This window comes from Oncorhynchus nerka, linkage group LG10 (assembly GCF_034236695.1).
Source record: "Oncorhynchus nerka isolate Pitt River linkage group LG10, Oner_Uvic_2.0, whole genome shotgun sequence".
Taxonomy (NCBI): Eukaryota; Metazoa; Chordata; class Actinopteri; order Salmoniformes; family Salmonidae; genus Oncorhynchus; species Oncorhynchus nerka.
Genome location: NC_088405.1, coordinates 53,627,297 through 53,654,087, shown reverse-complemented (window position 1 = coordinate 53,654,087; position 26,791 = coordinate 53,627,297). Strand labels below are relative to the sequence as shown.

Genomic DNA, 26,791 nt, shown 5'->3' with positions numbered 1-26,791 from the left:
CTCCCCTTCCCTCTCAAACTCCCTCCCCCTCTCTTTCTCATTTCTCCCCTTCCCTCTCAAACCCCCTCCCCTCCCCTCTCTTTCTCATTTCTAATTTCTCCTCTTCCCTCTCTCAAACCCCCTCTCTTTTTAATTTCTCCTCTTCCCTCTCTCAAACCCCCTCCCCCTCTCTTTCTCATTTCTCATTTCTCCTCTTCCCTCTTCCTTCTCTCAAATCCCCTCCCCTCTCTTTCTCATTTCTCCTCTTCCCTCTCTCAAACCCCTCCCCCTCTCTTTCTCATTTCTCCTCTTCCATCTCTCAAACCCCTCCCCCTCTCTTTCTCATTTCTCCTCTTCCCTCTCTCAAATCCCCTCCCCTCTCTTTCTCATATCTCCTCTTCCCTCTCTCAAATCCCCCTCTCTTTCTCATATCTCCTCTTCCCTCTCTCAAATCCCCTCCCCTCTCTTTCTCATCTCTCCTCTTCCCTCTCTCAAATCCCCTCCCCCTCTCTTTCTCATATCTCCTCTTCCCTCTATGAAACTCTCTCCCCCTTATGCCCCTACCCATCTCTGCCCATCTCTCTTCCTCTCATCTCTCTCCCACTCTCTCTCCCTGTGTGTTTTGTGGTCTTGCTGTCTCAGTGTAATGTGATCCAGCAGCAGTGCTGACTGCCCCCTGCTCTGGCACGGCAACGCACTCTCTGCTCTGGTTGCTAGGCAGCTGATCTGAGACCAGTCCTCTCCTCAGTGCACCTCCCTCGCCGGCCCGTCTGGCTCCTTCCAAAAAGAGCAGAGGGGATGGTAGCACCGTGACACCAATCCTAATGCCACACTCAATCTCAGGCCACCAGGCAGGCAGGAGACACCCAGTTAACCCCTCGAATCTTCTAGGTTTTGAGAGGATAGGTAGAGGCTCATCTGACGAGAGTACGGCAGACTGTAGTGTAAGTGTACACAGCCAGGGAGTTGGGCTAGTCGGGTTAGCTGTGGACCGGTGCACAAACATAAACAATAACACTTAGGTTGCTCCAGCAAATTTGCTTTATGATGCCTTCTTGGGCTGTATTTGTGTTAAAACATTGCATGCACTTTTGCAGCTCTCTGTGTCACTACCTGAGTGTAGGCCACAGTGTGTGACTAGCGCAGTGGGCTAGTTGTTGGAAGGTTGCCCAGGTGTTGGAGATCAGTAGGGTAGGAGCTATGGTTATTGGTTAATAACAGAGTGTTATCTTGCTGGGTAGGTAGGAGTCATGTGCTGCTGTGGTGTTGCTCCATTTGGTGGTGGAAGAGAATGGTCTTAGACTTACTTCATAGTGGCCCCATATAGGGCCCCATTTTCTGTCCAAAAACAGCCTTCAGATGCACTTGTGGGTTTGCGACAACAGTTTTTGTTATTTTTGTGCATAAATGGAACCACGTTGGAGCCGCCCGGACTCCTTTAGGGGACGGAGTTAAAAATCACATCGCTAAGGCCCTTTCTTGGTTGGTGCATTAAAAGTGTAACACCCACAGAAGCACGGAAAGTTGACATGGATATGAGTTGCATTTTGCTGAGATGTAGGCTCTGTTTTGTCCCACAGGCACAGTGTCTGCATTGAAATGATAACTGTTGTTAACACGATCTACCCCTGATATGTGATGCCTAATAGCATTAACCCCCCCCCTCTCCTTCTCTCTCTTCCTCCCCCACATCTCTCTCTTCCTCCCCCACATCTCTCTCTTCCTACCCCCCGTCTCTCTCTCCTTCTCTCTCTTCACCCCCACATCTCTCTCTTCCTACCCCACGTCTCTCTCTCCTTCTCTCTCTTCACCCCCCCCACGTCTCTCTCTCTTCCTACCCCCCACATCTCTCTCCTCCCCACGTTCTCCTTCTCTTCACCCCCCACATCTCTCTCTTCCTACCCCACGTCTCTCTCTCCTTCTCTCTCTTCACCCCCACATCTCTCTCTTCTCCTACCCCACCTCTCTCTCCTTCTCTCTCTTCACCCCCACATCTCTCTCTTCCTACCCCACGTCTCTCTCTCCTTCTCTCTCTCTTCCTACCCCACATCTTCACCCCACATCTCTCTCTTCCTACCCCACGTCTCTCTCTCCTTCTCTCTCTTCACCCCCACATCTCTCTCTTCCTACCCCACGTCTCTCTCTCCTTCTCCCCATCTCTTCACCCCCTCATCTCTCTCGTCCTTCCCCGTCTCTCTCTCTCTCTTCCTTCTCTCTCTTCACCCCACATCTCTCTCTTCCTCCCCACGTCTCTCTCTCCTTCTCTCTCTTCACCCCCCTCTCTCTCTTTCCTACCCCACGTCTCTCTCTCCTTCTCTCTCTTCACCCCCACATCTCTCTCTTCCCCACCCCACGTCTCTCTCTCCTTCTCTCTCTTCACCCCCACATCTCTCTCTTCCTACCCCATCGTCTCTCTCTCCTTCTCTCTCTTCACCCCCCACATCTCTCTCTTCCTACCCCACGTCTCTCTCTCCTTCTCTCTCTTCACCCCCACATCTCTCTCTTCCTACCCCATCTCTCTCTCCTTCTCTCTCTTCACCCCCACATCTCTCTCTTCCTACCCCACGTCTCTCTCTCCTTCTCTCTCTTCCTACCCCACCCCCTTCACCCCCACATCTCTCTTTCCTACCCCACGTCATCTCTCTTCTTCCTACCCCACATCTCTCTCTCCTTCTCTCTCTTCACCCCCCCATCTCTCTCTTCCTACCCCACGTCTCTCTCTCCTTCTCTCTCTTCACCCCCACATCTCTCTCTTCCTACCCCACTCTCTCTCCTTCTCTCTCTTCACCCCCACATCTCTCTCTTCCTACCCCACTCTCTCTCTCCTTCTCTCTCTTCACCCCCACATCTCTCTCTTCTTCCTTCACCCCACGTCTCTCTCTCCTTCTCTCTCGTCCTCTTTCTATCTCTCTGTAGAAGTACCGGTACCAGGATGAGGAGACGCCCCCCTTGGAGCACAGTCCAGCCCATCTGGGTCAAGGGAAAAGTGCTGAAATGCTTCACATGAGTGACAAGAACCTCGCCGCCATGGAGGCAATGCATGGCTACACGCCGCACACACACATCTCCCCTATCAAGGTAGGACGCACACACATTTTTATAACTACACACCACACACACACATCTCCCCTTTAAAGAAGGACACACAGACAATCACAAGTCGAACACATCCCCCAATGCATGGTACCACCCACACACAGACACGGCTGTCACACTGGGCGCACATACAAGGTGTTACTTACAAAAATAGCCCACATCTCACCCAGCAGGATCAACTAACTGTGTGTCATACAACAACACATCCATTTCGGACAGTTTGACTCTCTGCTCTCTTCCGTCTCTCTGCTCTGGGAGAGATGTAGCCCGTCGATCCACCCCACTTGCTTACAGCTCCACTAGGGCTGCGAGAGATGGCTCAGGAGAACATACCTGTCTTAATCTACACCGGAAGTCCGTCCAACCCTAGTGCAACTGTGAGCAAGCTGGTCGGATCTGTGGCTAGAGAGAGATTGTGAGCGCTAAGCTCCGAGACAAGGAGAATATAGAGGCTACAGTAAAGCCTGTGGGCACGCAGCCAAAGGACACTACTGACATGAGTACAAGCGTGAACGCAGTCACCTTACAGCACATTAATACTAACAGCACATTAATGGGTGTATATGGGTGATTCTACAGAAGTGGTGCAAATTGCAGTCCCATCCTCCCAAAAAAACGATTTAAATAAACAGTTAGGTCTCCAAACTTAAGACATTTATTTACATCATGATATGTTCTAATTCAATCCAAGGCAACAACAAACATATTGTTTAATTAATATTCTACAAAATCATTGTACCTGTTCAACTCTGAGCGATTGCTTTGGACCGGGTCCGGTGATTTTTTTGGGTGGTACCCCCCCCCCCCCCCAGCCGTTTTTTGACATATCATTCGAAAGCTAGAGTACTTGTCTTTTTGGAAATCGAACTCAAATCTTACTGCTGGCGTTGTCATAAAATGTCCCTCCCCCACCACCCCTCCCCATAAAGCTCAGAAATCATGCGCTATGGTCATGTTCATAGAGTATGCAATGTAGTTCAAGTCCCCAAAAGTATGCATGGAAAGGGTCCACCCTGACGGTCATTGTAAAGCAATGCATTTCCTTCTCCGTCCACATGACCTTGCATGCATCTGCCACATGCACCGTCGATCTATCTTATCGTTTGCAATAGTTAAAGTGAATGGGAAAAGACGTTTGAAGCTTGTCTTAGTTCAACAACAAAAATAACTCCATAACTTGACAGCCCTGATTGCTAAGGTCCTTTTAAGATGTCAGGCTTGAAATGTGACCCGTTTGACTCACTACCCAGTTGGCCAAGAGACGTCATGTGATCTCCTACTGCCATCTAGTGGACGAGCTGGGAATCAGACAGGGGATATATTTACATCAATGGATAGGTAGACTGACGCTTTCGACCTCATATGTATGTCATTCCTGTAAGACACGTTGCACAAGCAATGTTCCTATGGGAATATGTGCATGTTTAGAGCACCACAATAAGGCTTTCGACGTGGCACGTCATAGGATGCCACCTTTCCAACAGGTCAGTTTGTCCATTTTTTGCCCTGCTAGAGCTGGCCTGGTCAACTGTAAGTGCTGTTATTGTGAAGGGGAAACGTCTAGGAGAAACAACGGCTCAGCCGCGAGGTGGTAGGCCACGTAAGCTCACAGAATGTGACCGCCAAGTGCTGAAGTAGGTAGCGCGTAAAGATGGTCTGTCCTCGGTTGTAACACTCACGATCGAGTTCCGAACTGCCTCTGGAAACAACATCAGCACGAGAACAGTTAGACGGGAGTTTGGGTTTCCACGGCCGAGCAGCGGCACACAAGCCTAACATCACCATGCGCAATGCCAAGTGTCAGCTGGAGTGGTGTAAAGCTCGCCGCCATTGGACTCTGGAGCAGTGGAAACACGAACTCTGGCGTGATGAATCACGCTTCACCATCTGGCAGTCCAATGGATGAATCTGAGTTTGGCTAATGCCAGGAGAACGCTACCTGCACCAATGCATAGTGCCCACTGTAAAGTTTGGTGGAGGAGGAATAATGGTCTTGGGCAGTTTTTCATGGTTCGGGCTAGGCCACTTAGTTCCAGTGAGGTGAAATCTTAATGCTACAGCACACAATGGCATTCTAGATTAGTCTGTGCTTTCAACTTTGTGGCAACAGTTTGGGAATGTCCTTTCCTGTTTCAGCATCACAATGCCCCCGTGCACAAAGCGAGGTCCCTACAAACTGATTTGTTTGTCCAGATTGGTTTGGAAGAACTTGACTAGCCTGCACAGAGCCCTGACCTCAACCCCATCGAGCACCTTTGGGATGAATTGGAACTTCTGAAAATTGTCTGAAAAGGTATATTTATAATAATAACAACCCTCCTTTTTACTTGATCTTATTGTTATGATTAAAATGATTATTGTGATCATCATTATAATAATAAGTGATGTCGTTATTATTAGTAGGCTTTGTATAGTAGCCTTCTATAACTGCCATCAAGCTGTAGGCCTAAGAGCGCATCCTGTTTAGTCTTAATACCATACCTTACTTAGGCCTATATTTCATTATATAGGCTACTGTATCAATCGATCATTCATTCGTTCATGCCATCACACAGCATACGAGTCATTCATGATGTGAAAGGTAACCAAGCAAATGACAAAGTGACCATTGAATAATTAGCATAACCAATAAATAGGCCTAAACTGTTCCATTTCGGGAATTGCATTGGCGAGTGATTGCGACTGTTTTCAGTCGTTGCTTTAATGAAGGCTTTACACCAACAAAAAGCATTACAAAGTTACAACAGACTCTCTGCTACACTGTGTTGTTTACATTGTTCAAAATGGTCAGAGAGATTATTATTGTCATCTAACAGCACCTGAGCAACCACAACATGGACAGCGTGATAAATACTGTTGATGTTCTGTGGTGGTCGCTGCTGCAGCAGAGAGAGAGAGAGACTTTCACAGTAAGAAGTTCACTACCTAACATCTACAATATCAATAAATATTTTAAGTACAGTTTTAGGACAAAAATAATATGTGTTTGTACATCAGTCCGAATGAAAGATACTCAGCCTATGTTAGCTATAAGAATTCTTTAGAGTCGAAAATAAGTCAAAGTTGTCCAAAATGAAGCAGTCACAATGGAAACAATTGACATCATAGAGATATATAGAGGACTCATCTTTGTATCGGGGCGGCAGGGTAGCCTAGTGGTTAGAGCGTTGGACTAGTAACCGAAAGGTTGCAAGTTCGAATCCCCGAGCTGACAAGGCACAAATCTGTCGTTCTGCCCCTGACCAGGCAGTTAACCCACTGTTCCTTGGCTGTCATTGAAAATAAGAATTTGTTCTTAACTGACTTGCCTAGTTAAATAAAGGTAAAATAAATAAATAAAGAAAAATGATGGCGTCTGTGACAGCAGGCAGCGCCATTGAGGCTATTTCCAACTGCTCTACCAACTGAGCTACAGAGGACCACCATGTGGGTAGTGGACAAGTACACACTTCAGGAAAAAGTGTAGATAATTGAGATGCATAGCCAGCAGAGGGGGCTCCAACCAGCCCAAACATTGACATCTATTTGACCAAACCATAGATGTCTATAATGTGCTGTGTTCTTCTGTACTGTACTGTGCTCTACTATACTGTATAGAGTGAGGCAGGTAGCCTAGCAGTTAAGAGCCAGTAAAGGAAATCCCAGAGCCGACTAGGTTAAAAATATGCCGATGTGCCCCCAAGGCACTTAACACGAATCGCTCCTGTATGTCGCTTCTGCTAAATGACTCAAATTTAAATGTGCTGTACTGTACTCGAGTTTACTCTACTTGAGTTTCTTACAATTGAAGAAAGGACCCCTGGACTATTGCCTTGACCTTGTCATGGTTTCAACTCACTGCGTCTGGATCTGGATCTTGGGACCAATGTCCTGGTACACACACACATATTAATCTTGGTCTTGGCTCCAAACCATAGGCAAGCCAATTTGAAGAAGACAAAGCTCTCTGATCATTGGCTGATCACTCCCAACCCATAGGAATCCCCACCCAGTTGACTACTTTCAAATGGTGGAAGCCCTCAATGGCAATAGCTATACTTAAAGGAGTTGTACCCATACAGAGTCCTCTATTTATGATTGACACTTGGCACCGAAACGCCTGTTATTTTTTTATTTTTTTTGTGCGATTGCAAATTGATTAGATGCAATAAGTCATTCAATCAATCAACAGGTTTCAGATTCATACAGGCAACACTGAACATTTTACAGAGAACAATAGAGATGATGTTTATCTTAATTCAATTGTAAGGTGTAGAAAATCAGGTTAAAAGTCATGTTTTTACTATTTTGTTCATTTGGTATGCAAATACAATTTATTCAATGAATCTGTAATAGGTTCATCCAAATGATCACTACTGTGCATTATTCTCTCTTTATATTGCAACTTTGTCACAGTTTCAGTAGTTTCACAGTTTCATTTTCACACTTTTAGTGGGGTGGTAAGCAAGTCAGGTAAAAGGTCAAATATGCAACACAAAATATGTGTGTGTGTATTATATGACATGTGTTGGAAGACTTGTGCTGGACGTTTGGGAGGAATAGGTCATAAATAACTGTGAACGCTCAATGACCCATATGCACAGACACGAGCACACACATGTATACACACCCAGATGATATTTTCGTTGTCGAAGGGATACCAGGCACCTTCCTCTCTCTGATCAATACAGAATCGTCTATTTCTATCACTCGACATCCTTTTCCTGTCCTTCTCTCCCTCGGTGCGTTCTCTCTCGGGAAACATGCATTCCCATCCGTCTATGCTTCTGCGACCGACGTTCACAGTGTGCCGGTGTGCCTCAGTCAATCTGTGTGCTGGATTTCTTTTTGTGTACTCTGACGTGACGTGATATGATATGTGATATAATATAATCCGCCTTTTCCTGGATTTATTTGTGATCCAGTAGGCAGGAGGGGAGAGTCAAGGACGGTGAAGAAAAAAAAACGATCGCAAACCGTATCAAAGTTGCTTGAGAGAAAGATCATTAGGACTTCACTGAGAATGTCTACGATGTCACATTTGGAATTTTGCGATATGACGTCAGCGAAACATCATCAGCCCAGTTGAATTGTCCTACACTCCCTGTCCAAAGGACCTAAGGGGGACTTGATGTCTCTTCTTTCTTTCTTTTTTTTTTTTACTTCTCTGTATATGCTGCTCGTATCAAACGCCCCTCCGTGGGACTGTCTGGTTAGTATAGATTTAGGCTGGATTAGATTATCACTGATTCAGGTTGTGGTGTTGCCGATAATACGCCACCTGCATTTGTGTTGTTGGGACAAATCAAATCCAATAACCTTTGATTGGTCCCGTATACATATTTTGTAGATGTTATTGCGGGGTTATAGGGAAACGCTTATGTTTCTAGCTCCAACAGTGCAGGGTCTACCTAACAATAGAAAACGATACACGCCAATCGCACAATTTTTTTTTTTTTTAAATAAAGGTATGAAGAAAGATATAAATATTAGAACGAGCAATGTCAGAGTGAGGAATATAAATATATATATGTATATGATGGTGTACAGTATGTAGACATTATGGACAGTATATGAATAGAAAAGGTGTGTACAGCAGTAGTTAAAGTGCATTCGGAAAGTATTCAGACCCCTTCCCTTTTTCCACATTTTGTTACTTTACAGCCTTATTCTAAAATTGATTGAGTACATTTTTCCCCTCATCAATCTACACACAACACCCCAAAAATGACAAAGCGAAAAGTAGGTTTTTAGAATTCTTTGCAAAAGTATTAAAAATAAAAAGTATTCAGACCCTTTGCTATGAGACTCAGTATTGAGCTCAGGTGCATCCTGTTTCCATTGCTCACCCGTGAGATGTTTCTACAACTTGGAGTCCACCTGTGGTAAATTCAATTGATTGGACATGATTTGGAAAGGCACACACCTGTCTATATAAGGTCCCACATTGACAGTGCATGTCAGAGCAAAAACCAAGCCATGAGGTCGAAGGAGTTGTCCGTAGAGCTCCGGGACAGGATTGTGTCGAGGCACAGAACTGGTGAAGGGTACCAAAAAATGTCTTTAGCATTGAAGGTCCCCAAGAACACAGTGGCCTTCATCATTCTTAAATGGAAGAAGTTTGGAACCACCAAGACTCTTCTTAGAGCTTGCCATCCAGCCAAACTGAGCAATCGGGGGAGAAGGGCCTTGGTCAAAGAGGTGACCAAGAACCTGATGATCACTCTGACAGAGCTCCAGAGTTCCTCTGTGGCGATGGGAGAAACTTCCAGAAGGACAACCATCTCTGCAGCACTCCACCAATCAGGTCTTTATGGTAGAGTGGCCAGACGGAGGCCACTCCTCAGTAAAAGGCACATGACAGCACACTTGGAGTTTGCCAAAAGGCACTTAAAGGACTCTCAGACCATGAGCAACAAGGTTCTCTGGTCTGATGAAACCAAGATTGAACTCTTTGGCCTGAATGCCAAGCGTCATGTCTGGAGGAAACCTGGCACCATCCCTACGGTGAAGCATGGTGGTGGCAGCATAATGATGTAGGAATGTTTTTCAGCGGCAGGGACTGGGAGACTAGTCGGGATTGAGGGAAAGATGAATGGAGAAAAGCACAGAGAGATTCTTGATGAAAAGCTGCTCCAGAGCACTCATAACCTCAGACTTGGGTGAAGGTTCACCTTCCAACAGGACAACGACCCTAAGAAAACAGCCAAGACAATGCAGGATTGGCTTCGGGACAAGTCTCTGAATGTCCTTGAGTGGCCTAGTCAGAGCCCGGACTTGAACCCGATCGAGTATCTTTGGAGAGACCTGAAAATAGCTTTGCAACAATGCTCTCCATACAACCTGACAGAACTTGAGAGGATCTGCAGAATGGGTGAATCTCCCCAAATACAGGTGTGCCAAGCTTGTAGCATCATTTCCAAGACTCGAGGCTGTAATCACTGCCAAAGGTGCATCAACAAAGTACTGAGTAAAGGGTCTGAATATGTAAATGTCATATTTCAGTTTTAGATTTTTTTTTTACATTTGCAAAAGTATATTTAAAAAAACTTTATTTGCTTTGTCATTATGGGGTGTTGTGTGTAGATTGATGAGGAACACATTTTTCCAAATACATTTTAGAATCAGGCTGTAACGTAGCAAAATGTGGAAAAGGGGTCTGAATACTTTCCGAATGCACTGTTTATAGGATGAGCCTTGACTAGAATACAGCATATACAAATGAAGTGGATAAACAGTATGTAAACTTTCTTAAATTGACCAGTGTTCAATGACAATTTACAGTGACTTCTGAAAATATTCACACCCCTTGACTTACAGCCTCAGTTCAAAATTGACTAAATAAAAACAATTCTCACCCATCTTCACACAATAACGACATAACGACAAATTGAAAACATGTTTTTAAACATTTGTGCACATTTCTTGATAATGAAATACAGAAATATATCATTTACATAAGTATTCACACCCTAATCAATTCTTTGTATCTTTGGCAGCAATTACAGAGTCTGTCTGGATCTGGTCTCTAAGAGCTTTCTAAACCTGGATTGTACAACATTTGCCCATTATTCTTTTCAATATTCTTCAAGCTCTGTCACATTTGTTGTTGATCATTGCTAGACATCCATTTTCAGGTCATTGATTTTCAAGTAGATTTAAGTCAGGTTTTCCACTTGGATTTTGCCGGTGCTTAACTCCATTCCATTTCATTTTTATCCTGAAAAACTCCCCAGGCCCTAAACGATTACAAGCATATCCATAACATGATGCAGACACCACTATGCTTGAAAATATGGAGAGTGGTACTTAGTAATGTGTTGTATTGGATTTGCCCCAAACATAACACTTTGTGTTCGGGACAAAAAGTTAATTGCTTTGCCACATTTTTTGCAGTTTTACTGCAAACAGGATGCATGTTTTGGAATATTTGTATTCTGTACAGGCTTCCTTCTTTTCACTCTGTCAATTAGGTTAGTATTGTGGAGTAACTAAAATCAGTAACTACATCCATCCAGTAACTACATCCATTTTCTCCTATCACAGCCATTCGACTCTCGAACTGTTTTAAAGTGACCATTGGCCTCGTGAAATCCCTGACTGGTTTCTATCCTCTCCGGAAACTGAATTAGGAAGGACGCGTGTGATTTTGTAGTGACTGGGTGTATTGATACACCATCCAAAGTGTAATTAATAACTTCATCATGCTCAAAGGGATATTCAATGTCTGCTTTTCATCTACCAATAGGTGCCCTTGTTGAGGCATTGGAAAACCTCCTTGGTCTTTGACGTTGAATCTGTGTTTGAAATTCACTGCTCGACTGAGGGACCTTATAGATAATTGTATGTGTGGGGTACAGAGATTATTTAGTCATTCAAAAAATACGTTAAACATGCAACTTATGTGAGTATGTGAGTTGTTAAGCACATTTTTACTCCTGAACTTATTTAGGCTTGCCATAACGAAAGGGTTGAATACTTATTGACTCAAGACATTTCAGCTTTACTTTATATATATATATGAAGAAAATCAAGGGGTGTGAATACTTTCTGAGGGCACCAGTCTCTATGGTGCAGGGTTGAGCACCGGGTGATAGCTGGCTAGTAACAGTAACTGAAGTTCAGGGCAGTGTACTGGGCGGAGGCCTGCTAGTAATGATTATTTAACAGTCTTTTGGCCTGGAGATAGAATCTGTTTTTCAGTCTCTCGGTCCCAGCTTTGATGCACGTGTTCTGTCGCTGCCTTCAAGATGGTAGCGGGGTGGACAGGCCGTGGCTCGGGTGGCTGAGGTCCTTGATGATCTTCTTGGCCTTCCTGTGACACCGGGGGCACAAAGTTGTGCAGGTGCGAGGTTACTGCACCTGCACCACTTTGGAATACTGCCCTACTTTGTTGCCTCCACTTTGAGACTGTTAGATCCGTTATCACGGTCTCATTTGCCCCCTCGTGTGTTAAGAAAGAGGAACAGCAACTCAATTTCTGCACAGGAGAAACTGAATTGACTTCAGGCGAAATGTTCCGTTTGTTGACATCAAAAACAATTACAAGTCCGGCTTTAATGGTACAATAATCATCACTGGTCCTCAATGTTTATTTTAAAATGGATAACTCCGGTCCTAGTTGCTGATTGGACGAGGAGAGATCAAGTCGTTATACAGTTTAGAATCTGGAATGCTACACCTCATGGCAGGAATAATGATGTTGACTGCAGGTTTTTTGTGTTTTTATTTAATATTGTTTTTGCACAAAACCTGATTTAATTTCCACGTCCATGTCCCGATTCCATTCTTGTTTCTCGCCTTCTTATCGCCTGGCTTTCCCTCTCTTTCCTACCACTCTGCCTTGTTTGAACAAACAATACTAACCCCCTTCTATTCCAGTTGAATAATTGTATAATCCTTCCTTTGTTTACTTACGTCACTCCTCCTCCTCCTGGTTTGGAGTTGGGCACTTCTCTCTATATGTTCACCTGCCTACCACTCTGCAATATAACCTCTCAGTGTATTGCCTTAATATTACTCACCTCCCATTTATACTATTTTATCCCGACTCGCTTTCTTTGCTGTGCTAATACCGATTCCTCTCAGTTCACCCCCTTCCTTGTTTCTTACTTCCTCACCAGTAGTTACCCCTCCTCTTTACCCTTTACCCTCCTCTGTTGTTTTGCAGCCGGTGTTGATGTCGTCAGGCCACAATCCTATGTACACCTCTGCTGTTTCCACACTGGTAAGAGCACAGCACCTCCTGATGCTCACAGCGCTTCTGTTCTATCCTCACCATCATCATCATCATCATCATCGCAGTGGCTTTCTTACATCTTTACTTGTCATGTAATTGTGACATCATTTTGAGTCCTGCAAGTCGAGCTTGGTTGTAATTATCACAGTTTATCACAGTCTGTTGCAATTAATGAGGTCATCTTCACTGTGGTCATAGTGCTCATCTGTGACATGTGAGCAGGAGTTAGAATACTAGAATGTACATTAACCTTGAGATGATGGTCCAGAGGTCAGCCATGTTGGGCAGGGAGTTATTCAACCATGGTTTGCCAGTGCTGTGTTAAGATATTGTGTAAAACGATGACTGTGAAGAATGTATCTGCACTGTATGTATGTTAATTAGCTAGCCAGCCAGTTTTGAGGGAATGATTCCATTCATTTTTCACATTAACTGCCAGTATGCAAACATTCCATTTCAACAATGAAGTCAATCCACAACCAAACACTGGCTGGAATCAGTTGATGATAGGACTTAGACAAGTTGTAAATGCAACATGTACTGCTATTGTATCAGATAATAGCACTGACAGCTTTCCAAGAAAACGACATCTCTTTACATATATTTTAGAGGCTATTCATACAGAAAATTGTTATAAAACCTGTATAAACTGTATTTATAATTATATTACTATATTTTAGGTTGACTATAATTCCAATACACAATTTCTGATAAATCATGCCTTACTTTTATTTTCCTGCATAAGTAAAAGCAGGAAATGCATCCCCTATGCCTCTACTGTCATTCATTAAATTAGACTGGTTTTGGATTTCTCCCTGACCAAGATGTCTGCCATTTTTACCCCATTATGGAAATTTGAGGGCATATGACATATCCCCTCTAGTAATGTAATAGGATCTCTTATGTATGTGATGTGGTCATAATGTGGTCATGCTCATACAGAACCATCATCTGGACTGGTCGTTCTCACATTGCAGATGATGTTTTTTGCTACAGAGCAGTATCCACTTAGCTAATGTCTGTGTATTTTTTTATGTGTGAAGTTTCACTCTGTTCTGAATCCAGGTGAAAAACATGTGATAAGCTCCTAATATTGTTATTTTGTGGTGAAAAGCAGGTTCTGACTAGAGGGAGTACAGCTACGACCGGAAGTGACGTTTTCGTAGCAGGTTAGGGTAATTTACTCAGCAGGTTAGGATCATTCACGTGGCAGGTTAGGAGACTTAGGATAAGGTTGAGAAAATGTTTAGGGTTAGTTCAAACTCTCTCCTAACCTGCTTCGAGAAGTAACTTCCAGTCGTAGCTGCACTCCCTCTAGTCCCAACTTGAGAAGGATTGGCTGCCTAGTCTATTTGACTGGCTGATTGCCAAGGTCAGTTGTGATACTGTGTCAATTATCTATCTGCATGATATGGAAATTTGGATAATCCTTCTGTGAAATACTGTATATTTCAAAGGAGCTTTCGGCCAGGGCAGCAATGATTGACTGTGGCCAGGAGGGGGCAGTGTTTAACTGTGGAATTATCATCTCTTTTTTTATAACCTTGAAAAGGTGACCATGCTGCATAAACAGTGATGCATATGTTTAATGATGAGTTGAGTTGTGATGAGTTGTTGTGAACAAATTGAAGTTGCTGTTGGACCATTATTCTGGCATTGAGGCGTTCAGTTACTGTTCGATTGAACGTTAGAATTGGCAAAACAAGTTACCTAAGTGACTTTGATGATGCCAGGCGCGCCAGCTTGGTCTCATAGACTAGACATTATATGGTAAACGTAAGGTTGCAAGTTGGAATCTAATCACGGACAACTTTAGCATTTTAGCTAATTGCCAACTTTTCAACTACTTACTACTTTTGAGCTACTTTGCAACTACCTAGCATGTTAGCTAACCCTTCCCTCTAACCCTTAAACCTAAACCCTAACCCTAACCTCTAGCCTAGCTAACATTAGCCACCTAGCTAGAATTCGTAACATATCATACAAAAAGTGTGATGGCCATCCATAAATTAATACATACCATACAAAACGTGTCTCGGATTTACATACAAAATAATATGAAATGCTTGGAGACCAGCTCGGGCACGCCGGTTCTCAGAAATGGCCGGCGGCCTGTGCTTTTCACGCACGATAGTGTCTAGAGTTTTCCAGAGAATGGAACAATAAACAAAAAACATCGAGCAGTGCTACAGCTCCTTGTAGAGAGGTCGAAGGAGAATGGCAGGAATTGTGCAAGCGAACAGGCAGGCCACAATCAGGCAAATAACGGCGCAGTACAACAGTGGCGTGCAGAACGGCATCTCGGAAACACACAACTCATCGGTCCTTGTCACGGATGGGCTATTGCAGCAGACAACCACACCGGGTTCCAGTCCTATCAGCTAAAAACAAGAAGTAGAGGCTCCAGTGCGCACACGAGCAACAACACTGGACAATTGAGGAGTGGAAAAAATATTGCCTGGTCTGACGAATCCCAGTTCCTGTTGCGTCATGCTGACGGCAGAGTCAGGATTTGGCGTCCATGGCCCCATCCTGCCAGGTGTCAACGGTACAGGCTGGTAGTGGTGGTGTAATGGTGTGGGGAACCTTAAGTCCCTTAATAACAATTGAGCAATGTTTCCATGCCCGAATAATTCAGGCTGTTCTGGGACAAAGAGGGGTCCTACCTGGTACTAGATGGTGTACCTAATAAACTGGCCACTGAGTGTATATGCAGCTCATTAGAAATGTAGAAGGCAGGAAGGGTGAGGCGGGAGTGAGGAAAAAAAGGTTTTAACACATTTATCCCCATATGGCGTGTGTGTATGTGTGTGTGTGTGTGTCAATATGGGCTGGGGTGTGATGCTGCATTGTGTAGAGTGCGCCTTAGGGATTCACCTCCCCAGACAGTCAGCAGTGATCCAATAAATTCTATCTCCCCCAACAAACGTACACCCGCACCCACACACTCTTGCCTCTGCATTGACAGGAAGACATTGATGTAGTTTTATAGGCAGATGGCAGCAGTTGTGGTGTCGTTGGCTGCTAGGTGCTTAAATGTGCTCAGTTTGCAAACAACACTGAGGACTCCTGCCCTATTCTGCACTGTTCTTATGCTTTATGGGTAGGATCGCCTCAGGAAGCACTGCAGTGGGTTGGCATGGCAACAGGAGATGGCCCTGCCCTTACAAAAAAAAAATAACGTGAAAAGAAAACACGTGGTTTTCGGACACGTGAACATATCACTCTAAAAAAAATGTTATTCTCCTCAAAAGTGAAAGGTGGTGTTAACACGTGAACTCTAAATGTAATACGTGTGAAAATATGGTTTACACGTCAAAATTAAGATCAACACGTCAAACCGCAAATTTGACGTGTTTTTGTAAGGATGCTGGCTTAACCCTCCTCCTCAGTTATGGAGATGACGGCACCAGCATCACGGTGCTTTGGCTTGGAGCCCTTAAGACTGTTTTCAGTCTGAGATCTAAATCAGGTCTGAATTAGGTCTAAATTAGACCTGTTTATGATAGGGCCTTCTGACAGGAATTTGACGGATTTCAAATTCAGCGCCAATCCAATGGGGTGTTTTTGTTTTATTAACCCTTCTTTATACATGATTATATTGATCCTTATTACCCAATACTACTCCCCCCATCCACTGCACTACACTGAACATTAGCCTACTTTACTCACTACAGTATACTGTTCTATCACTCAACTACCCCCCCGCCCTCTGCTCAGCATCCTCCCTCTCTCCCTCGCCTCCCATGTAATGTATGCTATTAGAGTTCAGTCGTTTGACCCTCAGATTAACTGCCATGTTTGGGTTACAGTAAAGTAACCCAGTCATTTATTTCTGCAGGAATTCAATTAAAAATGTTCTCTAGTGTATTCCACCGGGGCCCTGCATTCTCCCTATTCCCTGCCTCTCTCCTCTCTCCTCCCCTCCCTCTTTCTCTGTATCTGACTTGTATATTCATTTTCTCCATCTTCCTTACTTTTCTTTAATAAATGTTTAAAGGCGTCCCTGCAGCTCCAATGTAATTACTGTGCAGGAGCAGCTCGGGTCTACTGGGGAGGGGAGGGGAGAGAGCAGAGGAAGGCAAAGACGATGCGCGCTAGAAGAGGAGAGAATCGTCAGCATTAGATAGAGGCGAGGGGGATCGTAGTGGGAGGGAGAGTAGAGAGTAGAGTGGGCCCTGTAATTGGAAGTGAGAGAAAATGAGGTAAGAGGGGGAGAAAGGTATTGTATTTACCAAAGTGAGGCTGTCAGCGCTGCATGTTCTTACATAACTCTTGTGTGTGTGCTTGTGTGTGTGAACGCGTGCACTTGTGCATATATACTGAGTGTACAAGACATTAGGAACACCTTCTTAACCTTCCACTCTACAAGGTGTCGAAAGCGTTTCGCAGGGATGTTGGCCCATGTTGACTCCAATGCTTCCCACAGTTGTGTCAAGTTGTCTGGATGTCCTTTGGGTGGTGGACCATTCTGGATACACGTGGGAAACTGTTGAGTGTGAAAAACCCAGCAGCGTTGCAGTTCTTGACTCATTCCGGTGAAGCCTGGCACCTACTACCATACCCCGATCAAAGGCCCTTAAATCTTTTGTCTTGCCCACTCACCCTCTGAATGGCACACACACACAATGACTATGTCAGCTTTGCATGTCCTTACATAACTCCCATGTGTACGTGTGTGTGCATGTGTGAGTGTGTGCACTTGTGTGTGTGTGTGTGCGTGCACTTATGCATTTACTTAGCGCTCCATCTCTGTCCTGTGTTGCTGTCCATGGTGCTTACTTTATTGACTGCAGCAGAGTGGGGAGGAAGTGATGAGGGAAGGGGAGGACACAGACATAACAGAGAGAGAGAGAGAGAGGGAGCGAGAGAGAGAGAGAGAGAGAGAGAGAGAGGGAGAGAGAGGGAGAGAGAGAGAGAGAGAGAGAGAGAGAGAAACAGAATATTGAATTAAACGTTAAAGATGTGCTCTCTGGTCCCAGTGATACTGTAGTAAAGTGACAGCCCTGTAGACTCGGACAAGCTTGGAAGTGGAGCACTGTCAAACTCAGCTCAGACAGACAGACTGACTGGCTGACAGACAGACAGACTGGCTCTGCCTGCTAGAGAGGACTAGCTCATTGGAAGGCTGCATGTCTGCCGTACATACTGCACTGCATTGGGATAACACTGTGTAAATCGCTCAGATGGTCGAGTGGGTTGCTACTATGCCATGTTTAGTTGATGAGTGGTGCAGATTGCGCTTTGAGCAGACCACGGGGATATTAAACATGTATGACCAATCATATTGCAGTGTGTTTCACTTTAGATTCAAATGTCAATTTAGGTTTATCACCCCTTGTGCCATAGTCCCCACCCCAACCCTCTTCAAACATCGACACCACTAACACAATCAACACCCATCCCCCGCCATCATAATTGCCATAAAACTTTCCCACTTCCCCTTCCCCGGGGTGTGGGGGCGGGGGGGGTGCAGCAGCCGCTGCAGCAGCATAAACTGTATCTCAGTGAGCACAGGACAAGGGTAAAGAGACAGGGGATATTCGCTCAGGAGAGAGAGACTACAGCGGGCTGTTGTAAAGCGGAGGATGGAGCTCGAAGGGAGACACCGGTCGCGCACCTCAGAATAAAGAATAACCCGTTTTAGATCAGAACGAGACATCCAGAAGACGAATGTGTTTTTAGCTTGTTTTCCCAAATTAGATGCAGATGCAAATACGTAGCCCGGTCGTAGGCTTGGCTATGTTGACAGCTGTTCAAAATAGCGCTATTGCTCATATTTGAACAGTAGGTGAATTATCAGACCGACAGGTAGGCTATACAATCCCACCCAAACCGCCGTGTTGAGGATTCCTCTAATGACCGACTCCACACTTGGATTACACAGCAGAGCAGGGGGTGGAAGGAACATTGTCGCCGGAGTCCAAACTCTATTCCGCCTCTCCGGAGTTATTTTTGGTACCCAGACCGGGACTGTGGTAACCCCGGATTTAAAAGTGTTTGTCTGGCTTTGAATGTAAAGCTATCTGCCTTCCCAGCCCAATGCTTGATATCAGGGGTATTGTTGACATTTTTGTCTTTCTATTGTTGAAGTAGGCTGGCCTAATTCTGTATTAGTTGAAAGTGCATGTTTAGTATGAGGTTATTTTTAAAGTATTTTTCACTTACATCGAGATATTCCCAGGCTATACCGATATTCCTAGTAATGTTGTCATGTGGCAGACAAACTGCCTTGATATAATATGGGTTTATGAATTTGTCATGTTTTTTTGAGAGGAAACGCCCCTTGAGAGCACCTCCTCTCTTCTCTCTCTGCCACCCACTTATCCGGCTCGTCCATCATTTTGGGAGGTGAACGGTGTTTGTTAGGATCCCCACGGCGGCTCAGTGTTCAGCACTCAGGCAGGATGTTCGTCTCCGTGTGGTATGCCAAAAAAATGGGCCGGCGGTTCATCAACAACGTCCGGAAAGCCAAGAAGCATCCGCATCATATAATGGTAGGCACCAATTAGAAGTGGTTGTTGACTGACTGGTCTGATGATAGATGTGTCAGATACAGCTATGTCATGTTGATATTTGGTATGGTTTCGGTGGTTCCCTGTGGATTTTGAAAATGGGAATGTATCTGATGTTATCTCAATTAAAAATTGAGATTTGTGTTGTTTCTATGGAAATAGATATGATAGATCGGTTTGTGTAATGTAATATTGAACATAGACATCCATTTAAATTTGTGCTGCACCTTGAGTGAAGGCTTATTCCGAAGCATCTCTAGATAAACTGCTTTATGGAGTCAAAAAACTGAATTGGTATGGTCATATGGTCCATGTCTGTTCCAGCACTTGTAAGTCTGACTCTCATCAAAAGTTTTGTTTGGTTACCAGTTTATCAGGATGGTCAACTCTCTGTCCAGAATGTCAAATGGAAACACTTATGCTGGCCAGATAGGGATAAATTATAAACTCTATTTCTTGAGTGAGACTTTTCTCAATTCAGTGGATGGTTTCTTTCATGGATTCGTTAAACATTTGCTAATATTGGCACTTACAAACATAATGCTTGGATTTCTGGATTGAGGATATAGCAGCCACACATTTGCCCTCTGAGAAATGCGTGAATCACAGACCCTATGTCCCAATAATGTGGTAAAGTCTTCCTTTGTGGCTCCTCTTTGTACGCTGTAGCGTAGCCCGTGTCTGTGTGTGTGTGGGAGTATATTGTGCTCAAAACTCTCTGACCAAATCCTTTGAGTCCCTTCTGTTGTAACAAAGTGATGCTACGCATTTGTCATTTACAGCTTCAGTGTGCAGGGAAAGTGTAGGAGGCCCTTATCTCGCTCTCGCTCTCCCTCTCTCTTAAACACAAACACATGCAGCATTGCACACATGTGGCACACCCTATGGCTTTTCTGTGGGAGTGCATTTGAGGTTTTAAAGAATGGTGTGTGAGATATAAAATAAAATGGTATTTGTCACATGTGCCTAATAGAACAGGTGTAGACTTTACCGTGAAATGCTTGTCAAATCTAATATAGCAACAAGAATGAAGCTATACACAGGGAGTACCAGTACCCAGATCAATGTGCAGGGTACAAGGTATTTAAGGTAGATATGTACATAAAGGCAGGGTAATGTGACTAGCTAAGAATACAAATACAAAATAAAGACCAGAGTAGTAGCAATGTGCGTGTGTGTTTGTGTGCGTGCGCGTGTGTGTGTGCGTGCGTGTGTGTATGTGAATGTGTGTGGGTTTTGTGTGTATAGTGCGTATATACTGTATATTATTGTGAGTGTGCATAGAGTCAGTGCAAGATAGGGTCAATGCAGATACTTCGGGTAACCATTTAATGAACAATTTAATGGTCTTATGGCTATTTAGAACTCTTATGGCTTGGGGATAGAAGCTTACTCAAAGAGTGTTTGTCCGGGAGCCGATTCTCCGGTATCGTTTGCTGGAAGGTAGCAAAGTGAACAGTGGCTCGGGTGGCTGAAGTCTTTGACAATGTTTCAGGCCTTCCTCTGACACCGCCTGATATAGAGGTCCTGGGAGACAGGGAGGTTGGCCCAGTGATGTACTGGGCCGTCCGCCCCGCCCTCTGTAGCGTTTTGCGGTCGAGGGTGATGCATTTGCCATACCAAGCAGTGATGCAGGCTTGCAGCCAGTCAAGATGCTCTCGATGGTGCAGCTGTATATGACAAACCTTTTCAGCCTCCTGAGGGGTATGAGGAGACTGTGTGGGTGGACTATGTTAAGTCCTTAGTGATGTGGACGCCAAGAAACTTGAAGCTCTTGGCCTGCTCCACTACAGCCCCGTAGATGTGGATGGGGGCATACTATCCTCTATTTCTCCTGTAGTCCTTGATCAGCTCCTTGGATTTACTGACATTGAGGGAGAGGTTGTTGTCCTGGCACCACACTGCCAAGTCTCTGACCTCCTACCTGTAGGCTGTCTCATCACTGTCAGTGATCTATCAACATCGTGTAGTCAGCAAACTTGATCTATTGGGTCATGCAATCGTGGGTGAACAGGGAGTTCAGGAGGGGACTAAGCACACACCCCTGAGGGGCCCCCCTGTTGAGGGTCAGCGTGGTGGAGGTGTTGTTGCCTACCCTCCCCACCTGGGGCTGCCCATCAGGACCTCCAGGATCCAGTTGCAGAGGGAGTTGTTCAGTCCCAGGATCCTGAGCTTTGTGATGAGCTTTGAGGGGACTATGGTGTTGAGCTGTTGTCTATGAACAGCATTCTCACATAGTTATTTCCCCTCTTGTCCAGGTGGGAGAGAGCAGTGTAAAGTGCACTTGAGAGTGCGTCATCTGTGCATCTGTTGGGGCAGTATGTGAATTGGAGTGGGTCCAGGGTGTCTGGGATGATGGTGTTGATGGCTAGCCTTTCAAAGCACTTCATAAGTAAAGATGTGAGTGCTACACGGCGATAGTTCTTTAGGCAGGTAACCTTGGAGTTCTTGGGAACAGGGACAATTGTGGTCCGTTTGAAACATGTTGGGATTACCGACTTGGACAATGGGGGATTGAAATTGCCCATGAAGACACTTGCCAGCTGGTCTGCGCATGCTCTGAGAATGCACCCTGGTGTTCTGTCTGGCGAGTGTTAACCTGTTTAAAAGTTTAACTCACATCGGCCACGCAGAGCGAGATCGCACAGTCATCTGGAACAACAGGGGCTTTCATGCAGGACTTTGTTGTTTTCCTCAAAGTGAGCATAAATGGCATTTAGATCGTTTGGGAGTTCTGCATCACTGGGAATCTCATGGCTGGGTTTCCCTTTGTAATTCGTTATCCTTTGTAATTCGTTGTCTGCAAGCCCTGCCACATCCTACAGATGTATGCTGATATGCTGGTGTGTGAATGATGTCCCATCCAGATAAACCCCTGTAACATCCCCATTGCATGCACAGTGACCACATGCGCACACACTGTTCACGCACGCACGCACTCTCACACACACACACACACACACACACACACACACACACACACACACACACACACACACACACACACACACACACACACACACACATATGGATCCGCTGCCATTGCCTCCCTTCCCCCACAAATACAGTATCTCTCCCTCCTTCGTCCCCCCTCCTCTCCTCTCCTCCTGTCCTTCCTTCATTGGAGTTGTGCTGCCTTCAGGTCAGGGCCAGTCTGGAGTGTGCTGGCCTTCTCTGTTCCTGTCTCTGCTCCTGGTATCGCTCCCTATCTCACTCAGCATCTGTTTACCCCGCTTTCTCCCTTAAACAGAGTACACATTTAGACACAGCAGCTACAGAAATAGAAACCAATCTCTAGTTGCCTGACTGACTGCGCAATCAGTGCTGTTTTTGAAGATTAAAACACTGAAATAAAAATGTCTGATTGTTGCTACTCACGCGAGTCCCTTTATGTCTCTAGATTGCAATATGAATGGTGAAGCAGTGAAAGATGAAGCTGTCAAACGACCAGAGGATTGTGATTGATGTCATGGGGGATAGTGTAGGTGTGGGTAGTGGGTATGTGTGTGTTAGTAGATCTTGTTGGCATAGCTTTTAGGTTAATTGTGGTTAATGTTGTCCTGACTGACTGAAGCCATTTGATAAGCTGCTTTGTGTTCTGCCAGATGAATTGTTGAGTGTATATCGGGGGCGCGCTGTTATGACACTTCTTGCGTTAACTTGCGTGGACACACATCGCTTATAACACAGCATGCAACATACAGCTATCCTACTCGACATATGTTAGGCTTTTTATTTCCTGAAAATGAAGTCTGACAAGAGGCTAGGCCTGTTACCTGAATTACCCTGTACGATCCCTATTATAGGTATGTCTTATGTGTCTTCATTTGAAACAACACATATTCATTTTCTCTCAAAGCTCTGTGGTCTTGAAGACAATAGACAATTGTTCTGTCATTTTTCTTGACTGTTTCCAACTGCTACATTGGCATACACTAAATATTACAAAAGTATGTGGGAACGCCTTCAAATTAGTGGATTAGACTATTTCAGCCACACCCGTTGCTGACCGGTGTATGAAATCGAGCAACAACGGCTCGAAGTGGTAGGCCACACAAGCTCACAGAACGGGACCGCCGAGTGCTGAAGCGCGTAAGCGCATACAAATCCTCTGTCCTCGGTTGCGACACTCACCACCAAGTTCCAAACTCCCTCTGGAAGCAACGTCAGCACAAGAGCCAAGCGTCGGCTGGAGGGGTGTAAATCTCGCCGCCATTGGACTCTGGAGCAGTGGAAACACAAACTCTGCAGGGATGTATCATGCTTCACCATCTGGCAGTCCGGCGGACTAATCTGGGTTTGGCTGATGCCAGGAGAACGCTACCTATCCCAATGCATAGTGCAGACTGTAAAGTTTGGTGGAGGAGGAATAATGGTCTGTTTTTCATGGTTCGGGCCCCTTAGTTTCAGTGAAGGGAAATCTTAACGCTAGAGCATGCAATAACATTCTAGACAATTCTTTGCTTCCAACTTTGTGGCAACAGTTTGGGGAAGAACCTTCCCTGTTTCAGCATAATAATGCCCCCGTGCACAAAGCGAGGTCCATACAGAAATGGTTTCTCGAGATCGGTGTGGAAGAACCTGACTGGCCTGCACAAAACTCTGACCTGATCCTGTAGTGTATAGTGTTTTAAAAATGATCTTTCTGCCTTTTGCTGTCAGTACAGACATGCTCTCTAGTGCCAATTGATCCGGAGGAGAGGGATGATAGATTTGTGGCTGGAGCAGAAACAAAATGAAGGCTTTGTTTAAGGTGTAGCAGCCATCGATCGCTTTCTTAATGAACACACAAAAAGTACCACTCCACCGCTCCGTTTATTCTACCTTCCCTCCCAGCTCTCTCTCTCTCGATCATTCTCTCTCGCTCACATTCTCTCTCTCCCACCACTGTCTTTCTCTGTGCTCCCCTGTTGAGGCCTGGTGAAAGCCTGCTGGTCAGCATATTTAGGCTAGCTGTGCATTCATATTTCAGCACTCTCTGAGGCCCGACTCCGATTTGATGTTAAAACATTTCAACTCTAGGGAGGTAGTGATCTTTTGGGGCTATTTTCAGTTGTCTGCCGGTGAACTACCTTTAACCTCTGCCTCTCCAGCAGACTGACATAACACTGGCTGTCACTCCTCATCACCTAAACCTACACACTGGAGCCATCCTCCTCCTCTTCCATAGGAGCATGTGTATATGTCAACAGTACACTCAGCCAAATGCACCCTTGCAAGCACACACATCCACTAACTATCTCAATCAGATAACAAACAAAACACACATTTTCTCTCTTTGTATCTCACAGACAGACAGACAGACAGACAGACAGACAGACAGACAGACAGACAGACAGACAGACAGACAGACAGACAGACAGACAGACAGACAGACAGACAGACAGACAGACAGACAGACAGACAGACAGACAGACAGACAGACAGACAGAAAAACATGCAGCATCAATAAATGAACCACCTTACTTTAGGAAACAAATATATTTGCATGTTGATGTATATAGGGCTCGATCTCTCTCTTTTTCTGTCTCTCTCTCTCTCTCTCTCTCTCTCTCTCTTCTCAATGGCTCCAGGGTATCGTGAGTCTAGAAATCAAGCAATTACATCACGCTCCTTCAGCCCCTTATCTGTCCTCGCAGTCACACTCCCCTCCATGGCTCTCCATCCTTTCTCATGGCTCTCAGCGTTTTTGTCATTTGCCCTCACCCCTTGTCCTCTGGTGATTACTGCTGCTTGTTCAGACCCTGTCAGTGGAGTGTGCTGATGTAGTGGGCAGTAATACATGTGTATATACTGTGTCGATGATTTTCTACATACCTCACGTGCAACTCGTAATAAGGCTAAGCAATTAGCCTATTGAAATGTTTCTCTAACTCTATAAAGATAATTAGCCATATGCAGGAGGCTTCAGTTGGACCATGTGCAATCAAGTATTATGGGTTTAGCTGACTAAGATCAACGAATGGTCATGAGGAGCGAATATCAGAGCAAGAATGATTTAATAACTTTGTAAAATGAATGGTTTCACATACAAGGCATACATGTTAATGTAGGCAACACTGACATTAACAAAGCCTTATTCGAGGCATATCGATTCTAAGGTTAACTTACAAGGCAGAGCATTGACAAAGAGATGCTTACTAGGCCAGAGGCCTAGGAGCCTAGCAAATGAGAATTGATCATCAACTTTCCTCCATGGCTGTTAACAGGGTAAGAGAGAGAACGAAGGCATTTGATTACATTTATAACATCTGAAGGTGTATCACAATTCCAGTGGGTCAGACGTTTACATACACTAAGTTGACTGTGCCTTTTAACAGCTTGGAAAAGTCCAGAAAATGATTTCATGGCTTTAGAAGCTTCTAAAAAGGCTAATTGACATCATTTGAGTCAATTGGAGGTGTACCTGTGGATGTATTTCAAGGCCTACCTTCAAACGCAGTGCCTCTTTGCTTGACATCATGGGAAAATCAAAAGAAATCAGCCAAGACCTCAGAAAACATGTTTTAGACCTCCACAAGTCTGGTTCATCCTTGGGATCAATTTCCAAACGCCTGAAGGTAACCCGTTGATCTGCACAAACAATAGTACGCAAGTATAAACACCATGGGACCACGCAGCCGTCATACCGCTCAGGAAGGAGACGCGCTCTGTCTCCTAGAGACGAACTTACTTGAGTGCAAATCAATCCCAGAACAGCAGCAAAGGAGCTTGTGAAGATGCTGGAGGAAACAGGTACAAAATCATCTATATCCACAGTAAAATGAGCCCTATATCGACATAGTAAAGAAAATAAGTAAGTTAGGAAAGAAGCTGTGGTAGGAAAATGAGGAAAATTACATGGATGTATTGAAACAACATCTCAAGACATCAGTCAGGAAGATAAAGCTTGGTGGAAAATGGGTCTTCCAAATGGACAATGACCCCAAACATACTTCCAAAGTTGTGGCAATATGGCTTAAGGACAACAAAGTCAAGGTATTGAAGTCAATCCTCTGAATACTGTAACAGAGAGAAACATTTCGGCCCCTCAGAGTGGGGAAGGGCTGACTAGTCCTTTGTCGTTGTCCTCTGCTTTCCAACTCCAGGTGTCAGAGAGCACATACATTATGGCCGGGCCTACACTGGGTTGGATCTTATCATGCATTCCTATGGGGAGGATAGTGTAATATCAGGATCAATATTCTGGTTGGCTGTGATTTTTATCCAGAGGTTCAAGTTAGTGGCTAGGGTCAAGGTTCGTGGTTTGATATCGGAGAAGGGGAGACAGGCTATGCCAGGGGGTTCAGTTTATCAGTGAAGGTTTAGGGGTGGCCCGGGAATTAGAGAGGAGGATAGGGTAACCGCCTCTAAGGCACGGAGATGGGAGAGCTGAGTAGGTGGCATAAAAATGGAAGTGGGAGACTACTAAATCCACTGAATCCTGGCAACTCCAGCCTCCCACTCCCTGACAAAGCACAAGGAGGGAGTCGCCTGTCAAAAC

The 26,791-nt window shown here is 44.9% G+C and overlaps 1 protein-coding gene across 1 annotated transcript in view; it reads left to right on the top strand.

Moving 5' to 3' along the window:
• LOC115134938 (disks large homolog 4-like) overlaps nucleotides 1–26,791 on the top strand; it is a 62,269-nt gene that overhangs the window by 6,908 nt on the left and 28,570 nt on the right. The window contains exons 2-3 of the mRNA XM_065023571.1: nucleotides 2,896–3,057; nucleotides 12,725–12,781. Of these exons, the coding sequence (XP_064879643.1) occupies nucleotides 2,896–3,057; nucleotides 12,725–12,781 (219 nt within the window). The remainder of the gene's footprint in view (nucleotides 1–2,895; nucleotides 3,058–12,724; nucleotides 12,782–26,791) is intronic.